Below are 25,616 nucleotides of genomic sequence, written 5' to 3'. Positions count from 1 at the left end.
TGAATTATAACTATGAATGACTAGCACTATTGGTGTGGGTGCGTCGGTTTAAATCTGAAAACGGTTGATATAATGTTGAGTACGACAATCTAGAGAGTTGTACAAGGGCGAGCTGAGTAAAGCAACGGTGCCAGATTGTCGTATTCAGCCTCTGATATTTACCGATTTACGACCCAAAAATATCTCCTCCACCCCAGTAACTAGATTAATTTATAGTTATCGTTGAAAAAATTAATTAATAGTGTTATATTTCTGTAGCTGTGGGTCAGAAACCTCAAAATATGATCTAAGTCTGGCAGCGCTGGAGTGGAGGCAGCGTTGTGTTCAAACCCAGCTGGTGGTGGGTCTGGCGTGTACCTTTTACTCTGTGCTGTTTTTACCTCCCTGACTGATAATTATTGCCATGGAGGACGAGAAAGAAAACGAGTAAGTATCGCTGGTTAATCCTGGTCCATCACATTGCAGGAAGAGCCGTCAGGAGGGTTTACACGGGTATTTTTGACGTGACAGCGCTGGTCAGGGGAAAGTCTAGTAATGGACAAATGGACGTGAATTAGGCCTTTTTTATTGCCTCCCGTTTGTTTCTGTTCAATATTCACTGCTATCACATCATTGGAAGAGCCATCAGGAGGATTTGCACTGGCATTTTTTTACTTGACATCGCTGGTCAGGGGAAAGTCTAGTAGTGGGCGTGGATTAATTACTACTCTAGATTATACCGTTTACCGTTGATGAGGTTTCAGGCCCCGGTCCGCCGCCGTAGCAGCGCTCCACAGGGCCGCTAACATTATAACAGTAATATTAGCACCTAAAGTTGTCCTCAATTCTCATATTTGTTAAGTTGTAGGATTTAGTGAATAAGTGAGTGTTCAGCCCTTTCTTGAAGATTGCCAGACTGTCACTGTTCTTAACGTCCCCGGGTAACTCATTATAGAGCCGCGGGGCACTCTTCTCAAATGCTCTGAAACCCAATTCCAGGTTGACCCTGGGCTCATAGAGTCTATACCGTTCTGTACTGTGTCTCACTGACATGGTGGTGTCCAAATGAAAATCCTGTAGAATATTTCTCAAATATCCAGGTTTACCAAGTCACGTTGCTTGATAAGTCAAGACATATATTTTGTAGACTATTCATGCCTTAATGGGTAGCCAATGCAAGTCTATAAGTGCAGGTGTTATTCTCTCACGGGGGGGGGGACAGAACCGATAGTATAAACACAGAATAAAATTGGACCCAGTACACTTCCCTGGGGGACTCCTCTTTGCAAAAGTTTATGAGTGAAGAACGATTTACCTATTTGCACACAGTAAGTTCTGTTCTTAAGGTAACTCCTCAGATAATCCAGCGTGCCTTTTTATTGCCTCCCGTTTGTTTCTCTTCAATATTTACTGCTATCACATCATTGGAAGAGCCTTCAAGAGGGTTTCTACTGGCATTTTTTACTTAACAGCGCTGAGCAGGGGAAAGAGTCTTAATAGTGGGCAACTGGACGTGGATTACTAGTACAATAGATTATGCCTTTTTATTGCCTCCCATTTGTTCAATATTTACAGCTATCACATCATTGGAAGAGCCGTCAGGAGGATTCACACTGGTATTTTTTACTTGACATCGCTGGTCAGGGGAAAGAGTCTAGTTGTTGGTATGGATTACTAGGTACACTAGATTATAAGGTAATACTTTATAAGAAGTCCACCTCCCCCTTCGCCACTCCAGCCCCCCCTACCCCCCAAGACAAGCCTGGGGAACTGTGGGGAACTGGGGTTTGGGGGGAGGAAGCCAAAATCTCTGGAAAATGGGCTTCCAAAATTTCCCTAGAAAAATCCCTAAATGAAGGAAAATTCCCTAGTCTTGAAAGTAAGGAAAGTCCCAACCTTATAACCTAACAGCCCCCCTCGTTCCCCTGTTAACCAAGGGGGGCTATGCCCCCCTTGAACCCCCCACATGTATGATGTGCCGGAATTTTTTTTCTTTGGGGGGAGGGGGGGGGGAGCATATTTAAACTACTCCAGCCGAACTTTACGACCTGCTAACCCCTCTTAACCAAGTGCTAATCTGATAATTGGCGGTCGAACTGGCAGCGCTGCACTCATGGGAACTCTGGAATCTGCCACGCCTTGAACTGACTTCATGCTTTGAACAGACTATAGCAAGTTGATGTCTATTCTGTAGTGTGGGCACCGAAACTGGACAGCATAATCTAAGTGGCCCAACTAACGCTAAATAGAGTCTGAGGATGACCTCTGCACTTTTGTTGGTTACTGTCCTGTTAATAAAGCCTGTGCAAAATTATCGCCTCCCGTTTGTTTCTGTTCAATATTTACTGCACTCACATTGTTGGAATTGCTGTCAGGAGGGTTCACATGGGGTATTTTTGATGTAGCAGCGCTGGTCAGAGGAAAGAGTAGGAAGTGGGCATGGACTGTGCCTCTGTATCGGCCCTCCTGCTTGTTTCTGTTCAATATTTACTGCTATTTTATTATTGGAAGAGCCATCAGGAGGGTTCACTTGGGTATTTTGACGTGGCAGTGCAGGGGAAAGAGTAGGTCAGGCCAGTCTAATAGTGGGCGTGGACTCTGCCTTTGTATCGCCTCCCACTTATTTTACGTTCAATACTTATGCGTGAGGTGATCAGAATACACCATACAAACATAATGGCATAGAAAAATCAGGTAATAAAGAACTGTTACTGGAAAGGGAAAGAGATAACGGAGTTAAGAGATCATAAGAAATAGCTGAGAAAGGAAATGTGTCTCAATGACAAGGAAGTACAGTTTTTCCCATAGAGATATGAATGCATGGAACAAATTAATGTAAGTAACCTAGTTTTTTTTTTTTTTATTTATTTATTTTTTTTTTTTATTTTTTTTTTTTACGTCGTTGCCTGTTGCGCCGGTAGGCATCTTCCTGGTGGAGGCAAGGAGTGTACTGAGTTTTAAGGAAGAACTGGACGAATATAGACATGGAGACATGACCACACAAGTGAAGGTCAGGCCCTCTATATGTACTACAACTAAGTAAATACAAACATACACACACACACACATTTTTTACTACACTAGCATGCTGTACAGATTTGTAGCCAATGTAGGATAAAGTTTAACATAAAACCTTGGTGTGTAGTGGACTATACCATATAGATTTGTAAAAGGCAACTAAGAGTAGGAATGCGGCTTCAGGCCCTATCTTGTCATTCACAGCATAAGTTGTGTGCAGAACAGTGCTCACCCTGGGCTATGCAGCTTCATACCGTCCCTGGTGAACGGTGAAAAGTTAATGTTTCTGAAAGGGACCTCTGGGTATCTGATATGCATCACATTGTTCATGTAATCTTCTTTTATAATGTCATATCATCTTTACACTCATTACTTTAATGCTAATTCTGTTCCATTTGTCCATCATTGTATTTGTAATCCTGTTTTTGCCAGTCTTTATTAAATCTGAATTTATGAAAAATAACCCTATTGCCACATATCCTACCCTGTTCCTTTACTACAAGAAGACAAACATCACCCTTCAATTTCATCTGTTTATAAATTTAAATTGTCTTCATGTGACCTTTACCTTTTCAGAATGTAAATTTTAACATTTAATCCAATCTTGTTATCATTCACTGATGTCTTTAACTGTGATAACTTGGGGAGGTTGACATTTTCATTTACTTAAAATGATTAGTTGAATTAATTCATGCCTCCTAGTGTATTTAACAAGTTCTGTATTGAAGTTAGATAAAATTGAACAGATTAGATAAAATTAAATCAAATTTTCAGTGAAAAGATTGCCCATGTATATAATATTCACATGTTTCAATTTGTAACTTTTAACCCATCTGCTGCGATTGGCACAGATTTGGTTTTCACTGGTAGCCTGGTTACCTATACGCCCAGGTCTTTCTCTGCCTATGTGGTGGATAGTGGAGTGTTTCCCATGTGGTGTTGGTATGCTGGATATCCCCTCCCAAGGTGCATTTACATTTTTCTTCATCGAATTGCAGCAGTCACTTTTTGCTCCACTCCTGTAGCTTGGTGATGTCTTCTTGTGGGAAATCTGCAGTCAAGGGGTTAATGTTGTGGCCTGTAGAATAGCTATAGCTGTCTGTATCTTGTCTGTCGCTAATACTGAATAATCTTTTCAGCACAAGATTAGTCATGGGATTCAAGGCGAGCAGACGGAGGCAGTCTGTAAGTATCAGAGTTGATTTCATTGCTGATCCTTGTGGTAAGTAGTAATAATTTATCTCGGGTAAATTTGATAATTGAGTTGATAGATTTTTGCTGTGAGTTGAGAAATAAAGTCTGTCTTATCCGCTGTATTGACCAACCTTACATTCTTGTGTGTATATTGTTATCTGCTTTTTGTTAACCAAATTATTTAACAGATTTATTTGCTAGTACTTTATTCAGAGCACCTTTATCATATCTACTGACACATTCTTTCTGCAGATCTTGAAGGAATCTCCTGGGAGGAACACTATTGAAGAGAGACGCTCAATCATTTTTAAGAAGAGAGTGTCCTTTTCAGGCACAAATACAGTCAAGTTAGTGTTTCTGTCAAATTTTGTGATTAGTGTACAGTTTTCTTGGCCAAATAGATAGTGTAATTTTTTTTTTTTTTATCATTATTATTATTATTATTATTATTATTATTATTATTATTATTATTATTATTATTATTATTATTATTATTATTATTATTATTATTATTATTATTATTATTATTTTTACTGTTTATTGATGTTATCATTCCTTCCTTATTTTCTGCATATGCATAATGAGTAGTTCAAACCTCAAAAACAAAGTGAATACAGTCACACACAGCATCTGAGTATTGTCATCTAGACCATTGCATTGGGTGTGTTAACAATATTTTCTGTGAAACTGCATAACATCACACAGCCCATCATTGTTCTGAGGCAGTTAATTAATTCCAAGTTCAAACGATTTGCAAGTTACAACCCTACCTACGGTATTTCTTTTACATTGACTTGCAAATGCATCCATTTCAGCTTACGAGTCACTTGCTGTACAGCATCCTCCTTTTCCATTTTATGCTTTTAAGTTGTTTCATATCTGTCAAGTTCTTAGATTGTGTGTTTGCTATTTCCTCAACTTTTCTCCTTTCCATCACATTCTTCTATTTACATGTCACACTATCATATTCAGCATCTTCCTGCCCCATACTTGCCCTATGTATTTCACAAGTTCCATAGATCCTTAGTATGTTTGTATAGTACAACTTTAACATACTCATGTTTATATCTCTGCAGGGAGTTCAAGCCCCAACGTGGTGGTAATACTGAGTGGGACAGTTCCTATGAGCTGCCAGCACCACACCATGACAGCTCTTCATCCATGTGCACCACAGACAGATCAATCAGGTACTGTTTGACATATCCTACCATACTGTCTAAACTCTAAAGCAAGATAAACTTTTTTTTTTTTTTTTTTTTTGTGTGTGTGTGTGTGTGTGTGTGTGTGTGTGTGTGTATTTACCTAGTTGTGACATACGGGAAAAGAGCTACGCTCACACTGTCCCGTCTCCATATCCTCTCTTATCCAACTTTTCCTTAAAATCATGAATGTTTCTTGCACAAACCACCTCCTCCTCCAGTCTGTTCCATAGCTCAATGCTTCTGTTTGGGAAGCTAAACTTTTTCACATCTCGCCTACACGTGGTCGCCCTCAACTTCTTTCCATGTCCTCTCGTTTCTCTCTCGCTCCACACACACAGGTCCTCTCTGTCCAGATTCTCCACCCCGCTCGCTACCCTGTACACCGCTATCAGGTCTCCTCTTTCTCTTCTTCTCTCCAGGGTTGTGAGCCCCATGCTGTTGAGTCTCTCTTCGTAAGTCCGATCCCTAATTTCCGGTACCATCTTAGTTGCCACTCTCTGTACTCTTTCCAGCTTTCTTATGTTCTTTTTTTCGTGAGGAGACCAGACCACTGCTGCATACTCCAACCTTGGCCTTATCATTGTAACTATTATTTTCTTCATCATCTCTTCGTCCAAGTACACAAATGCCGTCCTTATGTTCCTCAGCAAATTCATAGTTTGTCCCATTATCCTGTTGATGTGTTTGTCTGGTGACATGTTCTCTGAGATAGTCACTCCCAAATCTTTTTCTTCCACTCCTCTGCATATTATCTCCCCTCCCATCCTTTAATCATATTCACATCTTCTACCACTCCTTCCAAACTATTTTTTTACATTTCCCAAGGTTGAATTCCATCTGCCATGTACCACTCCACTCCCATATTTTGTCCAGGTCCCTCTGCAATGCCTCACAGTCTTTCACATCATTGACTCGTTTCAATAGCTTTGCATCATCTGCAAACAAACTCACATAGCTGGTCACTCCGTCCACCATATCATTTATATAAACAGCAAACATTATTGGCGCCAGCACCGAACCTTGTGGGACCCCACTCATCACAGGGCACCAGTTGGAAACCTTGTCCTTGATTATTGTCCCTGTTAGTTAGGAAGTCCTCCAGCCACTTAACCCGAGAATGTCTGCAGACCCTTTTTTGGGCTTTCACGAGTCGTGGCTGTGGTATCGTGGACCCTAAAATGGGCTCGCCATAAAACGTCTAATTTGAGCTAATTGTAGGCGGTGGTGGCTTAGCACAACCCACCATGAATGCTCTAGGTCAGTGTGGTGGGTGAGTGATCTTGAGGTGGGCTTTTTTGTCATAGGTGGTGCTGTAAGGTCATGGCATACTGAATTAGCTATCCATACAGTAATCGCTTGTCAAATTCTCTATAGTACACAACAAGCGACTCACGGCTAGATGCCATGCGTCACGAGACTGTTTATTTTGTAACAAACACCACCCAAAAAGAATGGAGTTTGAGAAGTAAATATTTTTAACGGTTTTATGGTTATGAGAGGAGTACTCTGATATACGTTCCATGCTCTTTTCTTAATCTCAAAATGCAGAGTAATTTTGTCGTTTCTCGGGCACTTCTCAGCTTTCCTATAGCCGAAGCCCACGGGTTAATCAGTCTATCACCCACTCCACCCCTATTTTTAATTTTCCAAATTAGTCTTCTGTGCGGTACTTTGTCGAATGCCTTTTTCAAATCCAGGTACACTCCATCCCCCCAGCCTTCTCTCTCTTATATTAAATCTGTCACCCTTGAGTAATAACATAACAAGTTGGTGACACAAGATCTCCTTCTCCTGAATCCAAACTGGCAATCCGAGATACCTCTCTCCCTTTCTAAAAAACCCGACCACCTGTTTTTAACTAGCCTCTCACATATCTTCGCAACTACACTAGTGAGTGATACCGGTCTGTAATTTAATGGGTCCTCTCTTTTTCCTCCTTTATATATTGGTACTATGTTTGCTCTCTTCCAATCTTGTGGTACCCTTCCTTCCCTCAGGGAGGCATTCATTATGGAGTGCAGTTTATCTGCAAGTTGCTCACTACATTCTTTCAGGATCCACCCTGATACTTCATCCGGCCCTGTCGCCTTTCTTACATCCAGCCTGTTCAAGCTTTCCTTGACCTCCTGCAGCGTTAACTGTATCCTGCATAACCCTTCCTCTTTCCTGGCCCGGTGGTTGTACGAATTCGTCTTCCTTTGTGAAAACTCTATGAAAGCTGTTGTTCATCACTTCTGCCATCCCTGCTGGGTCTTCATATGTAGTTCCATCCATTTTCAGTTTAGCGATTGTTTCTCTATTCTCTAATTTGCCGTTCACATGTCTATAAAATAATTTAGGTTGGTCTTTGCATTTGTCGATTATATCTTTTTCATATTTCCGTTTTTCTTCTTATCTTTGTGTGTTCATTCCTTGCTTGTTTGAAATTTTTCCACGCGTTGATTCTTCCTCGTCTCCTCCATCCCTTCCAGGCTTCCTCCTTTCTTTTTCTAGCCACCTCACATCTTTTGTTAAACCATTCCTTTTTACCAACATCCTTTTTGGTTACCTTAGGGACATATCTGTTCTCGGCTTCTTTGTACAGCTTTAAAAACTCCTCCCACTTGTCTTGTGTACTTTTGGCTTTGTACAGCCCACTCCAATTTGCATTCTCAAAAAAACTTCTCATATTAACAAAGTCTGCCTTAGAGTAGTTACTTCTCCCTATTTTGTGATCCTCTTTTCGGTCAATCATTCTCTATTCTTTTACTTCAAATTCCACAATCGCATGGTCACTCTGCTATTGGGCAATCTATTTTAATATTTTCTATTACTTCCAGTTCCTTGCTAAAAACCAGGTCTAATCTTGATGCCTCTCCTTCTTTCCCGAATCTAGTATGTTCTTTAATCCATTGCGTCAGCACATGTTTCATTGCCAGTTGCAGGAGTCTTCCTCCCCACAGCTCTTCTGTTCCCTGCGTCTGCCAATCCTCCCATTCTACCTCTTTGCAATTAAGATCACCCATCAAAATTATTCTCTCACCCTCTCTTAACATTTCATCCAGGCAACTCACTGTGTCTTGTATCATTTGTTCATATTCTCGGGCCTTCCATGCATTGGTTCTTGGTGGCACATACCCTACTACATACTGCCTCCTTCCTTCAGCACCCACAGTTTTCACTTTCAGTACCTCTGCCAAGCCTTCACCCTCAATTAGCTCCTCCACCTTAATGCCTTTCCTTACCATCAACATCACACCTCCTCCCTGTTTTCTCTTTCTGTCTCTCCTCCATATATTGTATGCACCACCAATCCCCACCACCTCAATTGGGTCACACAACTTGGTTTCCATCAGCCCCACAATATCAGGTTCTTTGTCTCTCAAATAGTCGTTTAACTCCATCCACGATGACACTATTCCATTGATATTCGTATATGACATTTTCCATCCTTCCTCCTTTCCTGTTAGATTTTTTATCTCCTTTCTCTCGTCACCATGAACCACTTCCTCACTTCCATCTCCATTACTCTCCAAAAAAACTCCTTCTTTTCTTCCGATCTCTTCTCATTTAAATCACAAACCTCACCTTTAAGTTCATTCAACTTGTCTCTCTCTTGTTCATTCAGATCTTTCCTCAGCCACATCATTTTGGTGTCTTCTCCCGCTAGCTTCCAAGCTCCTGCCAGGGCCTCTTCTGCTTCGCTCTGTGCCTAGAATCGAATCCTAATTGGTCTATCTTTTTCTCCATTGTATTTGCCAATCCTATGACAGTCATCTATTTCTTTCACCAGGTCTCTTCCCTCTTCTTGTACCCTCTGTATGATCTTCCTCGTGTGTGTGTGTGTGTGTGTGTGTGTGTGTGCTACCAATCAGAACTCTTCTGTCACAGTGGTAGGGTGCACCCATACCCACTGCATCCACCCAGCCTAATCTCATCTCTCTGTCCTGATAGATAGCTATAGGGAGATACCCACATGAAATAAATAGAAAAAAGATGGTTACTCTGGTTAAAGTTAGAAACAGGAAATTTTATTGATTAAGTATGATCAGCAGAAGGCAGATTATTTATAGTCATTCACAGAATTTCAAATTTATGATGTGATGGGGAATCATGTTCTACCTACCATTTGGGTGACTAGTATTTTTATTCTTTCAATGTATTTTTTATTTCAGGTTTGATGGAAATGTCATTGGTAATGAAGGAGCACCTGCACCTCCACCACAAGTCCACAGCACCCATCAGGTCATTACTTATCAATGTTACTGAGGCACCAGCATATCTACAGTGTTCTCATGTTCTTTTCCATAGATCCCTTCCTTCACTTTTACTTTGTTGATACCCTCTTTATTTCAGTTTGCCATCGACAAGCCTATAGAACAGTAGTTCCCACACTGAGGTCTGCATACCATACCCCCAGGGGTGCATAAAATGATCATTAGGGGTGCGTAAGAAAAAAAATATAAGGGTGGATGTAACGTTTGCTGTATGCTTCAGCAGAGTTAACTGTTCCTTAACCTGTAAAGCGTCAGCAAATATGAAACCTTGTGGTAACTTTTTGGCATTTTCTGAGTGAAACAAAATGCGCGTTACACGCCGCAAAATACGGTATATTTCATTCTGGGGACATCTGGGAACTATTGTGTCTAATGGAGGTGTTTTGGGTGTTGGTTTCATACCAGTAACAATAGCTACTAGGCATACCAAAACCTAACCATTGGTGTATAAGACGCAGAGTGATTTTTCAAATCTTTTTTTGAAAAAGTCTTATGTGGCGGGAAATACGGTATTTGTTTTCCATACGACAAAATGAAAGGCATATCATAATTCGTATCGTACAAGGTTTCACAACAACAACACAACACGCACCAAAAACACTAGAAATGAGTTGAATAAGTAATGGAAATTAGACCATGTTCATATTAGCGGGGTCGAAGCGCCATGAGGCAACTACCACAAAAATAATGGAGCAGAAACTGCTACAAAATTTAAAACTAATAAAAGGAATATTCATGTTAGCAGGGTCAAGGAGGCAGCCTTTATGGTGCATGTAATGTATGAGAGCATTATATGGAGACATTTTGAGGATGTAATTTATCAGGAAAAGGATGGGAGGAGGGCGACGTATCTCTTACGTCTCTGACGCTCTACGGGTTAAGTTTGAAAACTTACCCAGGCTCTGAGCACATCCATCCAGCCTGCAGTTTAAATTTTTGTTCAATTCTAATAGTTATTGTTTAGAGCCTCATACTTTGCATACGCAAAATTTGTAACAAATGGATTAAGTTTAAAGGAATTGACGAGACCTTTGTACTCCTCGAATCTTGGCGGGGTTACATGGACTCAGTCATAGCCTGGAAGGTGGTGTGTGGCCTGGAAAGTTTGGGAACCACTGCTATGAAACAGCAGCTTAGGTTCCTCCTAACACTTGTCAGCTGTCACTTTTTCAAAGTTTATTTTTCCTCTCTGCAGATCCTTACATATTCATTCCTAGCTGTTTTGTACTCTTCTTTGTTCTCTTGTTGCTTCTTTCCACTTGATCCAAGGTGCATCTCTTTCTTTTTTGCTGGCTCACGCCTGTTGAACCAGTCATTTTTCCAGTTCTCCCTCTCCTTTTTGGTAGTTACATGCATTTCTACACCTGAATCGTATAGGTTAAGAAAGATTTCCTACATGTCTCAATAGTTCTTTTAAATTCCCTTCAATCTGTTTTTTCATAATTTCTTAACCCTGTGTTTTGTTTACCTGTAGCTGTATCTACCGTGACCCTTCTTGGTGTCACACTCCCTTCTAATGTCAGAAATTCAAACACCACTTGATTGCTTTTCCTGATTGGTACAGGTTAATACAAGTTTAGACTGAAATTCTAGTCTTTCATTTTTTCTCATAATATCCTTTTCTGACTGCCACAGAAGGATGCTGACGAGGGTGTAGCGGATGAAGAAGATGAGAATAGTTGTGACTCTACGAATTTCCTAAGGAAGTTTTTAGCCCTTACTCCTGCAGAGGCATCCAACCCTTCTTCAGTTCCAGAAAGGGGTGACACTGCCACAGGCCCAAACATACAGAGCAGTTGTATTGCAGCACTCCAAACCATGCCACTAGCTCAGAACCCTCATGTCAATCAACCAGTTCAGCAGCCTGCACCCCCACTACAACTTTCAGCCACTGCACAAGCAAGTGTTGATGATGATGACAGTGATACAGAAATGCAGAAAAACATTCTTTCTCAATTTCTTGCTTCTTCACTCGTCACTGAGACTGCTTCCCAGCCATCAACACCACCAACAGAAGAGGATGCTGATGCAGCAACTGGACAAAGCAATTTTCTCAGTAAATTACTTGGCCTTCCATCAGTTTCAGGTTTGTCCCTTACCCTGCATGGTATGCAGAGAAAAGTTTCACTTCCTATCTACATAACATTATAAATAGTATTCTAACATCATCACTTTTGGAGAGGTGGCAGCTTTGTGCTCAATCAGGCTGTCAGTTGACAATATTCAGCCATCACTGAGTGACTACACAGTGTCCATCAACCCTACCTTTTAGCAGTTGTCAATGGGAGCAGTGGGGGGCAGCATGAGTCAAGTAACAAGATGAATCACAGTTCCTCAAAATTCTGCCTGCTACTGTATGGGCTTAGGGTGGTCACCAAAAAGAGATGCAAATGGAGAAAATGCCCTGTATATATTGTTCAAAGTGGATCTTTCAGAGAAAGTTTGTGTGAAGAATTCAGATTTCGAAGTTCATGTGACAGCTGTAGTGCAATCAGGATTAACTCAGTGATAACAATGAAGGAATGAATTGTTGGAAATATTTTCTTACTGGGTGCCAGAACTTAATAAAATTTGGACATCTTTCATTGATGAAAGAGGTTTTGTTTTGTGCAGAAATATAAAGGATGTGATTATTAGGAGTTAGAAGGCACAGGTGCTGTTTTTGAGCTGCATCCATTTTTGATGGTATGAGTACAAGCTTGAGGTGTCGCGAAAGTATGTGGAATGAGTTGAGTTACCCAAGAGATAATCATCATAATACACTGGGTACATGGAAGAGTCTGTGACCTGTATGCAAAGGACAAGATCAAAGAGAGTTGAAAGTTTAAATCATGGTTTGACAGTGACTGAGAAAGGAAATCTTAATGAAGAGCTAACACATAGAGTGCAGTAAGGGTGGAATAACTGGAGAAATACACGAGTTGTAATGTGATCAGTAAATTAACATCAAGCTTAACCCAGTAGCAGCAACGGGCCACATTTGTGGCTTTACCGCGTACCAGAATTGGGCCAAATTATTGCCTTGACATAAACCCCACAAAATTGAGGATGGCTAAACTGATCACAAATGCATTGATATATATAATGATTTGTGTGGGTGATGATTTTTTCTCATTAATTCGCTTAGAGAGGCCTTTCAGAAACATGATCCCCGTAGCTACCGGGTTAAGGGAAGAGTTTAAAAGATGGTAGTAAGATTAACAATGATCTTTAAGGCTAAAACATGGCCAGTGAAGAAAGAGCAGGAGACACAGTTGGATGTAGTGGAGATAAAGATGCTCAGCTGGTTGTGGGCATTAACAAAAATGGACATGACCAAGAATGAAAGTATCGTAACATAAATGGACATGACCAAGAATGAAAGTATAGAGAGACTACAAAGATAGAAGAGATATTCAAGAAGGTAGTGGAAAAAATACAGTGGTACATCCAAGTGATGAAGAATAATGAGATATATGAAGGTGTACTGGAGGTGGAAGTACAGGGTTGGAGAGGGCAAGGAAGATTGATATTGGAGTTGGATGGATTGTGTATGGGAGGATTTGCTGTTGTAACACAAAATATATATGACCAGACTGGGTAGAGGAAAGCTGTCAGATTTTTTTTTTTTTTTTTTTTTAAAGCAGAGGAAACAACTCAAGGACAAAAAAAAAAGGAAACTATAAAAAAAAAAGTCTGCTACATGAGTATGTCATAGGAAAAAATGTATAGAGAAAGAACCTGTTAATTTAATACCAACTCTTTTTTGCAGGATCAGAGCCTGTAACCAAGCCATTTAATGGAAGTGGCATAACCTGCCCTGTGAGTCAGACCAATGCACTATTGCAAGACAGTATTATGGAGATGACCTGTCAGGTTACCAAACCAACCTCTGATATAGAAATGACTAACCCTGTGGACCAATATAGCAGGAAGTCTTTAGGGAAACAAGACATGGAGATGACCTGTACTGTGGAACAGGCCAAGAAAAGTCTGGGGAACCAAGACATGGGGATGACCCATCATGGAAGTCAGGATACAAGGAAATCTTTAGGAAACCAGACCATGGAGATGACCTGTACTGTGGATCAACTCATCAGCAAATCCAAAAACCAAGAAATTGATATGTTGTGTCCTGTGGGTCAGAACGTTAAACCACCAAAAGATTTGAACCAGACCATGGAAATGACCTGTCCTGTGGGTCAGGCCACCAGACCAAACCTGGACCAGACCATGGAGATGACCTGTCCTGTGGGTCAGGCCACCAGGCCAAACCTGGACCAGACCATGGAGATGACCTGTCCTGTGGGTCAGGCCACCAGACCAAACCTGGACCAGACCATGGAGATGACATGTCCTGTGGGTCAGGCCACCAGACCAAACCTGGAACAGACCTTGGAGATGACCTGTCCTGTGGGTCAGGCCACCAGGCCAAACCTGGAACAGACAATGGAGATGACCTGCCCTGTGGGTCAGGCCACCAGAGCAAACCTGAACCAGACCATGGAGATGACCTGTTCTGTGGGTCAGGCCACCAGGCCAAACCTGGACCAGACAATGGAGATGACCTGTCCTGTGGGTCAGGCCACCAGACCAAACCTGAACCAGACCATGGAGATGACCTGTCCTGTGGGTCAGGCCACCAGACCAAACCTGGAACAGACCATGGAGATGACCTGTCCTGTGGGTCAGGCCACCAGGCCAAACCTGGACCAGACAATGGAGATGACCTGTCCTGTGGGTCAGGCCACCAGGCCAAACCTGGACCAGACAATGGAGATGACCTGTCCTGTGGGTCAGGCCACCAGGCCAAACCTGAACCAGACCATGGAGATGACCTGTCCTGTGGGTCAGGCCACCAGGCCAAACCTGGACCAGACAATGGAGATGACCTGTCCTGTGGGTCAGGCCACCAGGCCAAACCTGAACCAGACCATGGAGATGACCTGTCCTGTGGGTCAGGCCACCAGGCCAAACCTGGAACAGACCATGGAGATGACCTGTCCTGTGGGTCAGGCCAAGAGACCAAATCTGAACCAAACCATGGAGATGACCTGCACTATGGATCAGGTCACCAGAAAATCTTTAGGAAAGCAGGACATGGAGATGACCTGTGCTGTGAGTAAGGTCACCACACCATCTCTGGACCAAATCATGGGGATGGCCTGCCCTGTGGGTCAGGTCACCAGGTCAAACCTTGAACAAACCATGGAGATGACTTGCACAGTCGATCAGGTCACTAGACTACCAAAGAAAGCAGAGGAGACCATGGGGATAACCTGTCCTGTGGGTCAGGTCACTAAACTAAACCTAGACCAGACTATGGAGATGACCTATCCTGTAGGTCAGGTCACAAGACTAAACACTGAACATACCATGGAGATGACCTGTCCTGTGAGTCAGGTCACAATACCAAACTCTGAACTAACCATGGAGATGACCTGTCCTGTGGGTCAGGTCATTAGACCAAACCTTGAACAGACCATGGAGATGACCTGTCCTGTAAAATCAAATGCTGAACAGACCATGGAGATGACTTGCACAGAGGATCAGCTCACTAGACTACCTAAAGAAGCAAAAGTGACCATGAAAATGACATGTCCTGTGGGTCAGGTCACTAGACCAAACCTGGACCAGACCATGGAGATGACCTGTCCTGTGGGTCAGGTCACCAGGCAAAATCTAAACCAGACCATGGAGATGACATGTTCTGTTAGTCAGGTCACCAGGCAAAATCTGAAGCATAGCATGGAGATGATCTCTCCTGTGAGTCAAGTCACTAAACCAAACCTGGACCAGAGCATGGAGATGACCTGTCCTGTGAGTCAGCTCACTAGACCAAACCTGGACCAGAGCATGGAGATGACTTCTCCTGTGCATCAGGTCACAAGACCAAACACTGAACAGACCATGGAGATGACCTGTCCTGTGGGTCAGGTCACCAGGCCAAATCTGAACCAAACCATGGAGATGACCTCCACTGTGGATCTGGTCATGAGACCGAACATTGAACAAACCATGGAGATGACCTGTCCTGTGGGTCAGGTTACCAGACAAGCTAAAGAAGTTGACCAGATGATGGAAATGACGTGTTCAGTGGATCAGGTCACCAGACAAGAGGAAAAATGTGAAACAGTGGAAATTGCCTGTGGTACAGGGCAGATCACCCGGATAACCCAAGAGGATAAAACATTGGAGATGGCCGGCACAGTGGATCAGGTCACCAGTAAATCCAAGAGCCAAAAAATGGAAATGACATGTCCTGTAATTTTAGTCTCCAGTCCTTCTAAAGAAGTATCCCAGACTGTGGAGATGACCTGTACCACGGAGCAAGGCGCTAGAAAACCTTCAGGATATCAAAACATGGAAATGACCTGTAGTATAGGTCAGGTCACCAGACTAAACTTGAACCAGACCATGGAGATGACATGTCCTGTGGATCAGGCCACCAAACCATGCACAGAAAAGAGCCAGGCTCATCAGGATGCCCAACCAACCCTCATTATGAAGATTAACAAAGGTAGGTAATTAAGAATGTTTTACATGCTCCTCTATTTTTGTTTCTTGATACCTTGTACCCAGTAACCAACCACTCAGTAATGTCATCATGAGTTTAATGGATTTTTTATTTATTTTTATTTTTTATTTATTTATTTATTTATTTATTTTATTTTTTATTTTTTTATTTTATTTATTTATTTAAAAAAAAATTTATTGTATCAAGACAGTCAAATATTCACAACTTTTGGGGGTCTGATATAAATGGGGCAACACCTAGACACCTTTCATGCACTCCATGAGGACTGTGTGCTGCATTGATTGCACTCCAGTTTTTATCAGCATTCAACTATTCACTCATAACAGTTTGTATGTTCATGACACATGTTAGCCCCTTCACTACGGCCGGGCCAAAACAGCGCCCCGCGCCGTATCCGAGATCACCGCGCACACCAAATTTCAAATGTCACTATTGAATATAACAAGTTTTCAGCCATAAACTCAACATAATCATCATGTATTATATATGAAAACATGCAGAATGAAATGGTGCACAAAGTAATATAAATTGATTGATAATGTTGAGATGTAAGCATAAATATAGAGATAAAATAACTCGTATATTTGCTAAAGTGAGCCAGGACGCAGTATGCGTGTCCTCAGATATGGTACGGGGCACGCAAGGACGCAGTATACGCGTCCACATGTTGAAGGGGTTAAAAAGAACTTTGCCTTTTTTTTTTTCAGTATCAGTTATTGATTCTGATGTGATGACCTCACCTATGTGTCAGGTCACTAGAGGACTTGCACTAAACCAGAGTATGAAGAGGACCCAGAATGTGGGGTATTCCACCAGCATAGTGGAAGAGATGAGTGCTACAGTGGATCCTGACATTCCTGAGAAACAGAAAACATCAATCCTTGGCAAGCGCTCCTCCCCTTCAAGCCATACTGATGAGTCGTCCTCTAAACTGTTTGCACTGAGTCCAGAACGGTGTGATCTCGAACTCTCTTCTTCCTTCACCTCACTTGCTTCCCCATGTACACCCTCTCCAAGCCCAGTGGAATCCAGGCCTCCTCACTTAGTTGCCTTTGAACTACAACCCTCTTCACCCTTAGCCTTGCCTCTCTCCACAGCTCTTTTTCCACTTGCACCTCAAGGTGATGTCCCTGAACAACCTTCACACCCAGCCAGTTCCCCTGAGCAGCAACCTTCCTGTTCCACTCTTATCCTTCCCTCTCCAACTCCTCTGTCAGAACCCATTGTATCACTTACAGCAGGTCCCTCTAGCAATGAGCCTATCTTGCCATCCACAACACATGCTCCCTCACCTGCCCCAGCCAGCCCTCCCCCTCCACAGTGTCCTGGCTGGTGCTCCCTACAGGCTGGTTCACTCATCTCTAATCCCTAGTAAGTGATGCTCACTCTGCTGTCTCTCTGAACATTTTTAGATACAGTAATATAAGTAGATGTAAGAAAAGGTAATTAATGTAGAATGATTTGAAATGTGCCTCAAAGACGTGTTTGTGTAAGGAAGGTATTTTATGTTTAATTCTTATAGTAAATTATAGTTTTGTCTTTACTTAGTTATTTTTGTTAGTCTCCCCTATTCTGTTGTTGTTAGAGGAATACATTTCTTTGAAAAGAGAGTGAGCATAGTAATACAAGGCAGGAAAACATCATGAGATGTGGAGGCAACAAGAATTTCACTGGTCATTTTGATGCTGACACATTGGTATGGACTCAAGGAGCTTGTATAACATGTGCAGGAAAGATAAAGTGTGAGAGCAATTGACAAATTAATGTTTAATATGTAAGGGTTGTGCAGAATAGAACTGTGCAAGGGAATTGTAAGAAAGCAACTAAAAGAAGGTTTACTGAGGGAAAATAGCCATTATGAGGGGGAAAATTATCACAATGAAGTTGGTAAGTGAGAGAGGAAAAGAAGGCTAACTTTGAAACAGACTAAGGTAATGATTGATTATTATGATTTATGGATGCAAGTTGACTTTTTGTGTATAAACTTTGATTTCCATAGCTCTTTATTGACAAGAATGTTCTATAACAGTCACAGTGGGTACAAGTGGTGCATTATAGAGGCTGATGGAGACAAATGGTGCCTGAGCCTGGTGCACACTACCCTGCAGGTGTTCCTCACTGTGGCACACCACCAGCGCCTTCACCTCATCATCACCAATGCTGACACAAACTTTAAAAGTGAGAGTAAGTCATCTTGAGTTGCTTAGCTTTATAAAATGACTGCATTCTTGCTCCAAGTTTTAGGTCTAATGCCTGCCCCACCAAAACCACCCAAATATTTAGTCCAATAAGACTGCCCTCTCTATTTCCCAACATTCTGCGAGTATATCTATTAACCTGTGTACACTACCTGTTCAATGTGCCTCTTGCCTGACCTTTCAGATATGACAAAGCCAATGGCAAAGCTGGTGCTGCAGGTGCTGGGATGCCGCCTCGATGCCACACTCACCCCCTTGACTGGCCTGATGCTGTGTGAGGCAGCCCCGGCCCTGGACAGGGTGTTTGAAGCTTACCACAGTATGCATGACCTTATGTTGGAGCTCCAACTTATCAAATTATTTCACATCACCAAGATAACTACAGACAGGTAAATATTTCTTCTTCTAATACATATGTTTATTATAATGTTTTTGATTTATGTTTCTGCTGTTTTATGTTGTTTTTATATTGTAAGTTACAAGTGTTATTTACTATATCATCCAAAAGCATTAAGTATATTTATTCATGTGCTGTGTGGTTAAGGGTTTTTGAAGTTACAGTTTAACTACAATCATTGAAAGAGATCTGTGAGGCAGATTTTTTTAATTGTCCCTTGTCATGCTGTGTGTGACAAGTAAAGAATTGTCCTGCTGCAAGTGTAAAGTGTGTGTACTATCACCTCCAGTGAGATCTGACATTGGAGATGGTTCTTAATGGCAGCACCCTCAAAAGGATATTGGTCAACAGGGGCCAAAACAAGATACCTAATTTCATTTCCATTCTTGTCTCCATTGGTGTCATGGTTACCTTTAGCACGAATATGAAAAATACTTAGTATAGGTATGTAAATTACAGCCTACAACTATGTTTTTGTTTGGTGACCAGTGTGCAGGTGACCCTGAGCAGCTACAGACACCACACAACCCTGGAGGTGGAGGTGCGACTGGAGCCACCCTCACCACACCCCTCTGACCCGTACACCCTTCACCCATCAGTCTCCCTTAGCATTGGAAAGCTGAGGTAAGAAATAACTCTCACTCTCCCCTCCCCCCCTTTTTACATCCTCTTTCACCTAACTCATTTTGGAGCAGTAAATTTTTGTTGTGCTACCTTAAACTTACCTTTTTTTTTTTTTTTTATTTATTTATTTTTTTTATTTATTTTTTTTTTTTTTCAACCTGACTTTCTTATTGCTACCTCCCCAACAGTTTTTCTCATTAATCTCCATTAGCACTGGAAAACCCGAGATGGTATGGGATATACATCGCCTAAAAATAATGTTATTTGAAAATTACAAATATCTGATTGAATTCCAGATATGTGTTAGTTCTTAATGAATTTAAAGTGTCAACAACTCACCACATTATTTTGACTTTGTAAATACATTTGATAACCACCATTTGTAGGGATTGCGTATTGACCCCAAACCTTCCAAATTTGACAAATGTACAAATAGATCAAACCCATTTTCCCAAAGTAATGTGATAACAGTTTTAATTGGTGTTGAATTTCATGCTTTTTTTCATTCATTCCAGAAAAGAGGCAGTGGAGGCAGTGATAGCAGATGTAGCACCAGGCCCACAGCAAATTCAGAGACTGGTAACTGCTGTGCATCACTTGGTGAAGAGCAACTGTGCCTGTTAACTGACTCTAGATAGGTCTTCCTACAATCTGTCCCTATTTTTGTTTTGTACACTATCATTTTCGTATCAGGGTGTGGCATCTGAGAGCGCTTTATTTTTATGAAGAAGATTTTACCTAGAAACAAATTTTGGCCTTTTTTATTAACTGTTCATTACGGCACTTACTCCCTTGATTTGTTGTACCACAGAAGTTACCAACAATTAAGGCATTCCTATCCCTCTGTCCTCATGCCTTTATCATCTCCTTTGTCAACATTTACATTGAGGTAGTAGTTTCAAAATCCTGGTATCTCAGAGGAGTTACATTTATAACCGCATTCTTTTGGGTTAAATTGGTGGAGGAATTAAGATATTCAGGTATTCCAGCTGACTACAATTGTGCCTTTAACTGTATCAAGTTACTCTGTATTCATGAGCTTATATTTTATTAATGAAATCATCTAAATAAATGTTTTAAGTTAGACAGGAGACATTTTGTATTATCATCACATACATTTATTTTTCACCCTGTTCTTGCAAATCCTTGATGATGTCAACATTACTGAAAATATAACTGTGTTATTCTCCCTTCACCATCCATCTTAGCCCACACCCCTTCCCTTCCCTTACTCCATCCTTCATCAATTACCTGTTGTCCCAAACTGTGGCATTCAACTATATTTTTGCATTTGGGGATTTTTTATGATTTCCCTTGACAAGTAGAAAAGATTAGATTATAAATGACAATATGCTAAATACTTGTGTGTAAGACATCACTCACTGTGAGGGACAACTGGTTGCACTATTCCTATCGGGTTTGGACAGAGTTGGTTCTAATACCACTGTGCAGTCTGCCCTCCACTGATTCAAATATTTTCCTACCTTTGTGACACATATAACCTGCTTTTCATGGAGTCCACATAGTGACTAGATGAAATGGGTTATATAATAATGCTATGTATGTATATACAGAAGACTAAGATAGATTGAACATTGAAAAAAGCAGGGGAGGGGGTGCTTAGGGAGGTGGAGGTGAGAGTTGAAGGACGGCAGCCAGTAGGAAGGTCTAGAAAAAAGTGAAGTGGGTGTGTGATGGAGGATATGAATATATTGGGTATAGAGGAAGGTAGTAAGAGGAATGTTCAATGGATCTGACCATCTTGCAGTGCTGGCAAAGTTAAAGCTGAAAGAAAAGTGGGTGTTTGAAAAGAAAGGTGAAGTAAAAAAGGAAATACTGAAGATAGAAAAGTTACAGGAAAAAGAAATAAAAGATTAGTATAAACGTGAAATTGCAGAGGCCTTATGTGAAAAATGGGAAAGTGTAAAAGATAATACAAATATTGAAAAAGTTATTGGAACATTTAAAGATAATGGTAACTACAACAAAAAAAAGTGTTAGGGATGAAAGTGGTGAGAGATGGAAAAAGAAAAGGAAATTCATGGTGGACAGGAGAGATAAGGAGGATAGTAAAAGAGAAAAGGGAACTTTTAAGAAAACTCAAGAAAGAAATGTGGCTGAACAAGTAAAAAGGGAACGGAAAAAAGAAATATAGAGAATGCAAAATGAAATTAAAACAAGCAATAAAAGAAAGTAAGAAGAGTTGATGAAGACTTTGGAAAAAGGCTAAGTGAAAAATATAAAGGGAACAGGAAATCATATTGGAAAGAAGTAAAAAAACGAAAGAAATGCAGAAAATATCTCAGGTAAAATAAATGAAGTTATGGATGAGAATGGAAAGATGTTGAAAGACGGGGAAGCTGTGAAAGAGAGATGGAGAGAATATTTCAAAAACTTAATGAATGTTGAGGATGGACGTTCAGCAGCTGTAACAGCAGCAGTTTTGAGTAGAGGTAGAGGAGGAGTATATAAAGAAAGAAGTATAACATATGAAGAAGTAAATCAGGCAATAAAAAGATTAAAAAATGGAAAGGCAGCAGGAATTGATGGAATCACAGCAGAAATGTTAAAGTGTGGAGGAGATGTAGTTGTTAAATGGATGGTCAAAATATGTGAAGTAGCATAGGAAAGGGGGGGGGGGGTTGCCAGCAGACTGGACGAAAGCCATCATTGTCCCAGTTTACAAGGGGAAGGGCAGGAGAGGGGAATGTGGGAGCTATAGAGGTATAAGTCTCCTGAGTATACCCAGAAAGGTATATGGAAAAGTCATAATAGAGAGGGTGCAAAGACTTACAGAAGAGAAAATCAGTGAAGAACAAGGAGGCTTCAGGAAGGGAAGGGGATGTGTGGATCAGATATTTGCCTTCAGGATGGTAGTAGAAAAAATAATAGCAAAAGAAAAGAAACTATACATTGCCTTCATGGATTTGGAAAAAGCTTGACAGGGTCGATTGGATTGCATTGTGGGATGTTTTAAAGATTTATGGTGTGGGAGGAAAACTGCTTAGCGCAATAAAGTCTTTCTATGAGGATGCATCTGCATGTGTCAAAATTACTGGAGAAACAAGTGAACATTTTGAGATAAAAGTTGGCTTAAGACAAGGGTGCGTCATGTCACCATGGTTATTCAATATTTATATGGATGGTGTTATTAGAGAAATTAAGGGCAAAGTTGGAGAAGTTGGAGTAAGACTGTTCGATGAGGGAAGGAAGTGGGTACTGAATTTGATACTGTTTGCTGATGACACGGTGCTCATTGCAGAAAATGAAAGTGACCTACAAAATTTGGTCATTGTTTTTGATAGTGTCTGTAACAGGAGAAAGCTGAAAGTAAATGTCAACAAAAGTAAAGTGATGGTTTGTGAGCGAAGTAGAAGTGAGGTTATAGACTGTATGCCCACATAGAGTGGGAATTGAATGAAAAAGAATGCAAAATAATTTTGAATGGCGAAGAAATGGAGGAGGTCAATGAGTTCAAGTACCTTGGATCAGTTATGTGTAAGCATGGTGGTATGGAGGGAGAGATAAGAGAAAGGGCATTGCAAGGAAGAAGGGTGGTAGGGTCTTTGGGACGAATCATGAAAGGCAGAAGTGTGAGCATGGAGGTAAAGAGGGATTTGAGAAATACAATAATAGTACCAACCCTCACATATGCAAGTGAAACGTGGGCCTGGAATGAAAGTCAGAGGTCTAGAGTGCAGGCAGTGGAAATAAGTTATTTGGGTTTTAGTGAGTACAATATGACTGAATAAGTTCTTAGGGGGCTGAGAGGTGACAGGTATGCACAAGTTTTTAAATTTCGGATTTTCGTCTGTTCCAGTTGAGGTCTCCCTCCAATTAGTCTGATTTATAGAGGGTTTACTTTAGTGTACGTGAATGTATATAAATGGTGCCTGAAAGACGCCTTTATTATTGAAAATGTTATTTGCGTGATATTGATTTAGTAACATGTGCAAAGAGCTATGAGGTGCCTTCATCCCAGTATTTTTACCCACTTTTCCCATTTAAACTTCTATCAATATATATATATATATATATATATATATATATATATATATATATATATATATATATATATATTTTTTTTTATATATATATATATATATATTTTTTTTTTTTTTATGAAATTATAAGTATCCTAACTGAATCATCATGAGCAATATGAAACTCATCTAAAGGAGTTAGAGGTGTTTGATATGATGGTTGTTCCAAGGTTTGCTCATGGCAGCTGCTGTGGAGCACAGCTTGCCCCAGCCCATGCTGGCCCCTCTTGCCTGGCTCACCCACCTCTAGCAACCCATTATAAGTTCACAACCACTGGTTAAGAGATGGCTCATCTCCGTCACATTGGCCCTTGAGTCTGTGACGGTACTAACCCAGTACCCCAGGACGCAGGGCCAATATGACATTCATGTAACCAAAATGTACTTCCTAAAGTTTCCGCAGGTAAACCATAGAGTGTGGGAAGTCATGAGTCGGTGGGTGATGTGTCCGCAGCAGAAAACAATAGTAATAATTCATTGAGGGAGGCATATTTGACGACATGGGAAAAAAATAAAATTTAAAATTTTGAGCTGATACGCTTATCCAAGAAACTAGGCTTAGTATGGGTATTTATGGCCTGGTTTGAAGGAGATAGCGCCAGTACCTTTTGTATATGTAATTTTTTTTCTTCTTTTTTTGGACTTTAAATTGTAGGTTTTCCTTTTTCTAATACTTTTTTTGATATGTGATTATACACCTTTTTTTCTTTATTGCAGAACAGAACATAACCACTCTGCTACCTTTTCATTGATTAATAATTGTGATTTTTAATGTTAAATATTTTATATACATTTTGTTTTTCTCAACTGAGCAACTGCACCTTTTTCCTTATTTTTCTCTTATTAACCCGAGAACGTCGACAGACCCTTTTCAGGGCTTTCGCGAGTAGTGGCTGTGATATGGTGGACCCTAAAAAGGGCTCGCCATAAAACACCTAATTCGAGCTAATTGTAGGTGGTGGTGGCGTAGCGCAACCCACCATGAATGTCCTAGGACATTGTGGTGAGTGAGTGATCTTGAGGTGGGCTTTTTTGTCATAGGTGGTGCTGTAAGGTCATGGCATACTGAATTAGCTATCCATACAGTAATCACTTGTCAAATTCTCTATAGTAGACAACAAACGACTCCGCTAGATGCCACGCGTCATGAGACGTTTTATTTTGTAACAAACACCACCGAAAAAGAATGGAGTTTGAATAAAAGTAAATATTTTTAACAGCTTTATGGTTATGAGAGGAGTACTCTGATGTACGTTCCATGCTCTTTTCTTAGTCTCAAAATGCAGTGTAATTTTGTCGTTTCACGACCACTTCTTGGCTTTCCCAAAGCCGAAGCCCACGGGTTAAAAAAAATTATGCCACAACAAAAAAGTGATCAATCGAAATTCAGCCCTAACATTTCTCTTTTCAACAAAGCAATCCCCGTGAGTATAGGTTAGTAAGTTAAAAGTCATTACATCTTGTCTATCAAAAAACTTACATTTCGAGAAATCAGCAATAAGTTTCAAGATACAATATTGTCATGTACATGAGTAGTTATTCAACCAAAATTATTATATATGGTTGGTATACTGTTTTTATAATGTATGTAGTTATTTCTAGTTAGTTGGCACCTGGTCCCCTCTTTTTTATATACAGTTTATTATGTACAAAACTATACAGGTATCAAGGGGCTTCTTGCTCTTCTCCCGCCTAATCCAGCTTTTTTATCTTCGCGGGGTTAGCTGCCAAAGCAGTACTTGCTCTTCATTGCCTTCCTATCCTTGCTGACTAAAGGCATCGCAAAAACAACCTGGACCTGATGGAGTGCCTCCTATTGTCCTTAAAAACTGTGCCTCTGCGCTGATACCCTGCCTGGTCAAACTCTTTCGTCTCTGCCTATCAACATCTACCCTTCCTTCCTGCTGGAAGCACGCCTTCGTACAGCCTGTGCCTAAGAAGGGTGACCGCTCCAATCCTTCAAACTACCACCCTATAGCTTTACTTTCCTGTCTATCTAAAGCTTTTGAATCAATCCTTAACCAGAAGATTCAAAAGCACCTTTCCACTCTTGACCTTGTATCTGATCGCCAGTATGGGTTCCGCGAGGGGCGTTCTACTGGTGATCTTCTTGCTCTCTTAACTGACTCTTGGTCATCCTCTCTTAGCCGTTTTGGTGAAACTTTTGCAGTTGCACTAGACATATCAA

The 25,616-nt window shown here is 40.9% G+C and overlaps 1 protein-coding gene across 1 annotated transcript; it reads left to right on the top strand.

Moving 5' to 3' along the window:
• The first annotated feature begins 232 nt into the window (after positions 1-232).
• On the top strand, positions 233-20,471 carry LOC127001446 (mucin-17-like). Its single transcript, XM_050865974.1, has 12 exons — positions 233-426; positions 4,137-4,182; positions 4,444-4,538; positions 5,268-5,378; positions 9,548-9,617; positions 11,285-11,735; positions 13,401-16,148; positions 16,874-17,537; positions 18,196-18,350; positions 18,549-18,753; positions 19,251-19,385; positions 19,901-20,471. Exons 1-12 carry the CDS (start codon positions 404-406, stop codon positions 20,007-20,009), a joined length of 4,812 nt encoding a protein of 1,603 aa, XP_050721931.1. The 5' UTR covers positions 233-403; the 3' UTR covers positions 20,010-20,471.
• The last annotated feature ends 5,145 nt before the right edge of the window (positions 20,472-25,616 follow it).

Source organism: Eriocheir sinensis, chromosome 21, assembly GCF_024679095.1.
Source record: "Eriocheir sinensis breed Jianghai 21 chromosome 21, ASM2467909v1, whole genome shotgun sequence".
Lineage (NCBI taxonomy): Eukaryota > Metazoa > Arthropoda > Malacostraca > Decapoda > Varunidae > Eriocheir > Eriocheir sinensis.
The sequence above is the reverse complement of the archived record's forward strand: the minus strand, read 5'-3'. Positions and strand labels throughout refer to the sequence as shown.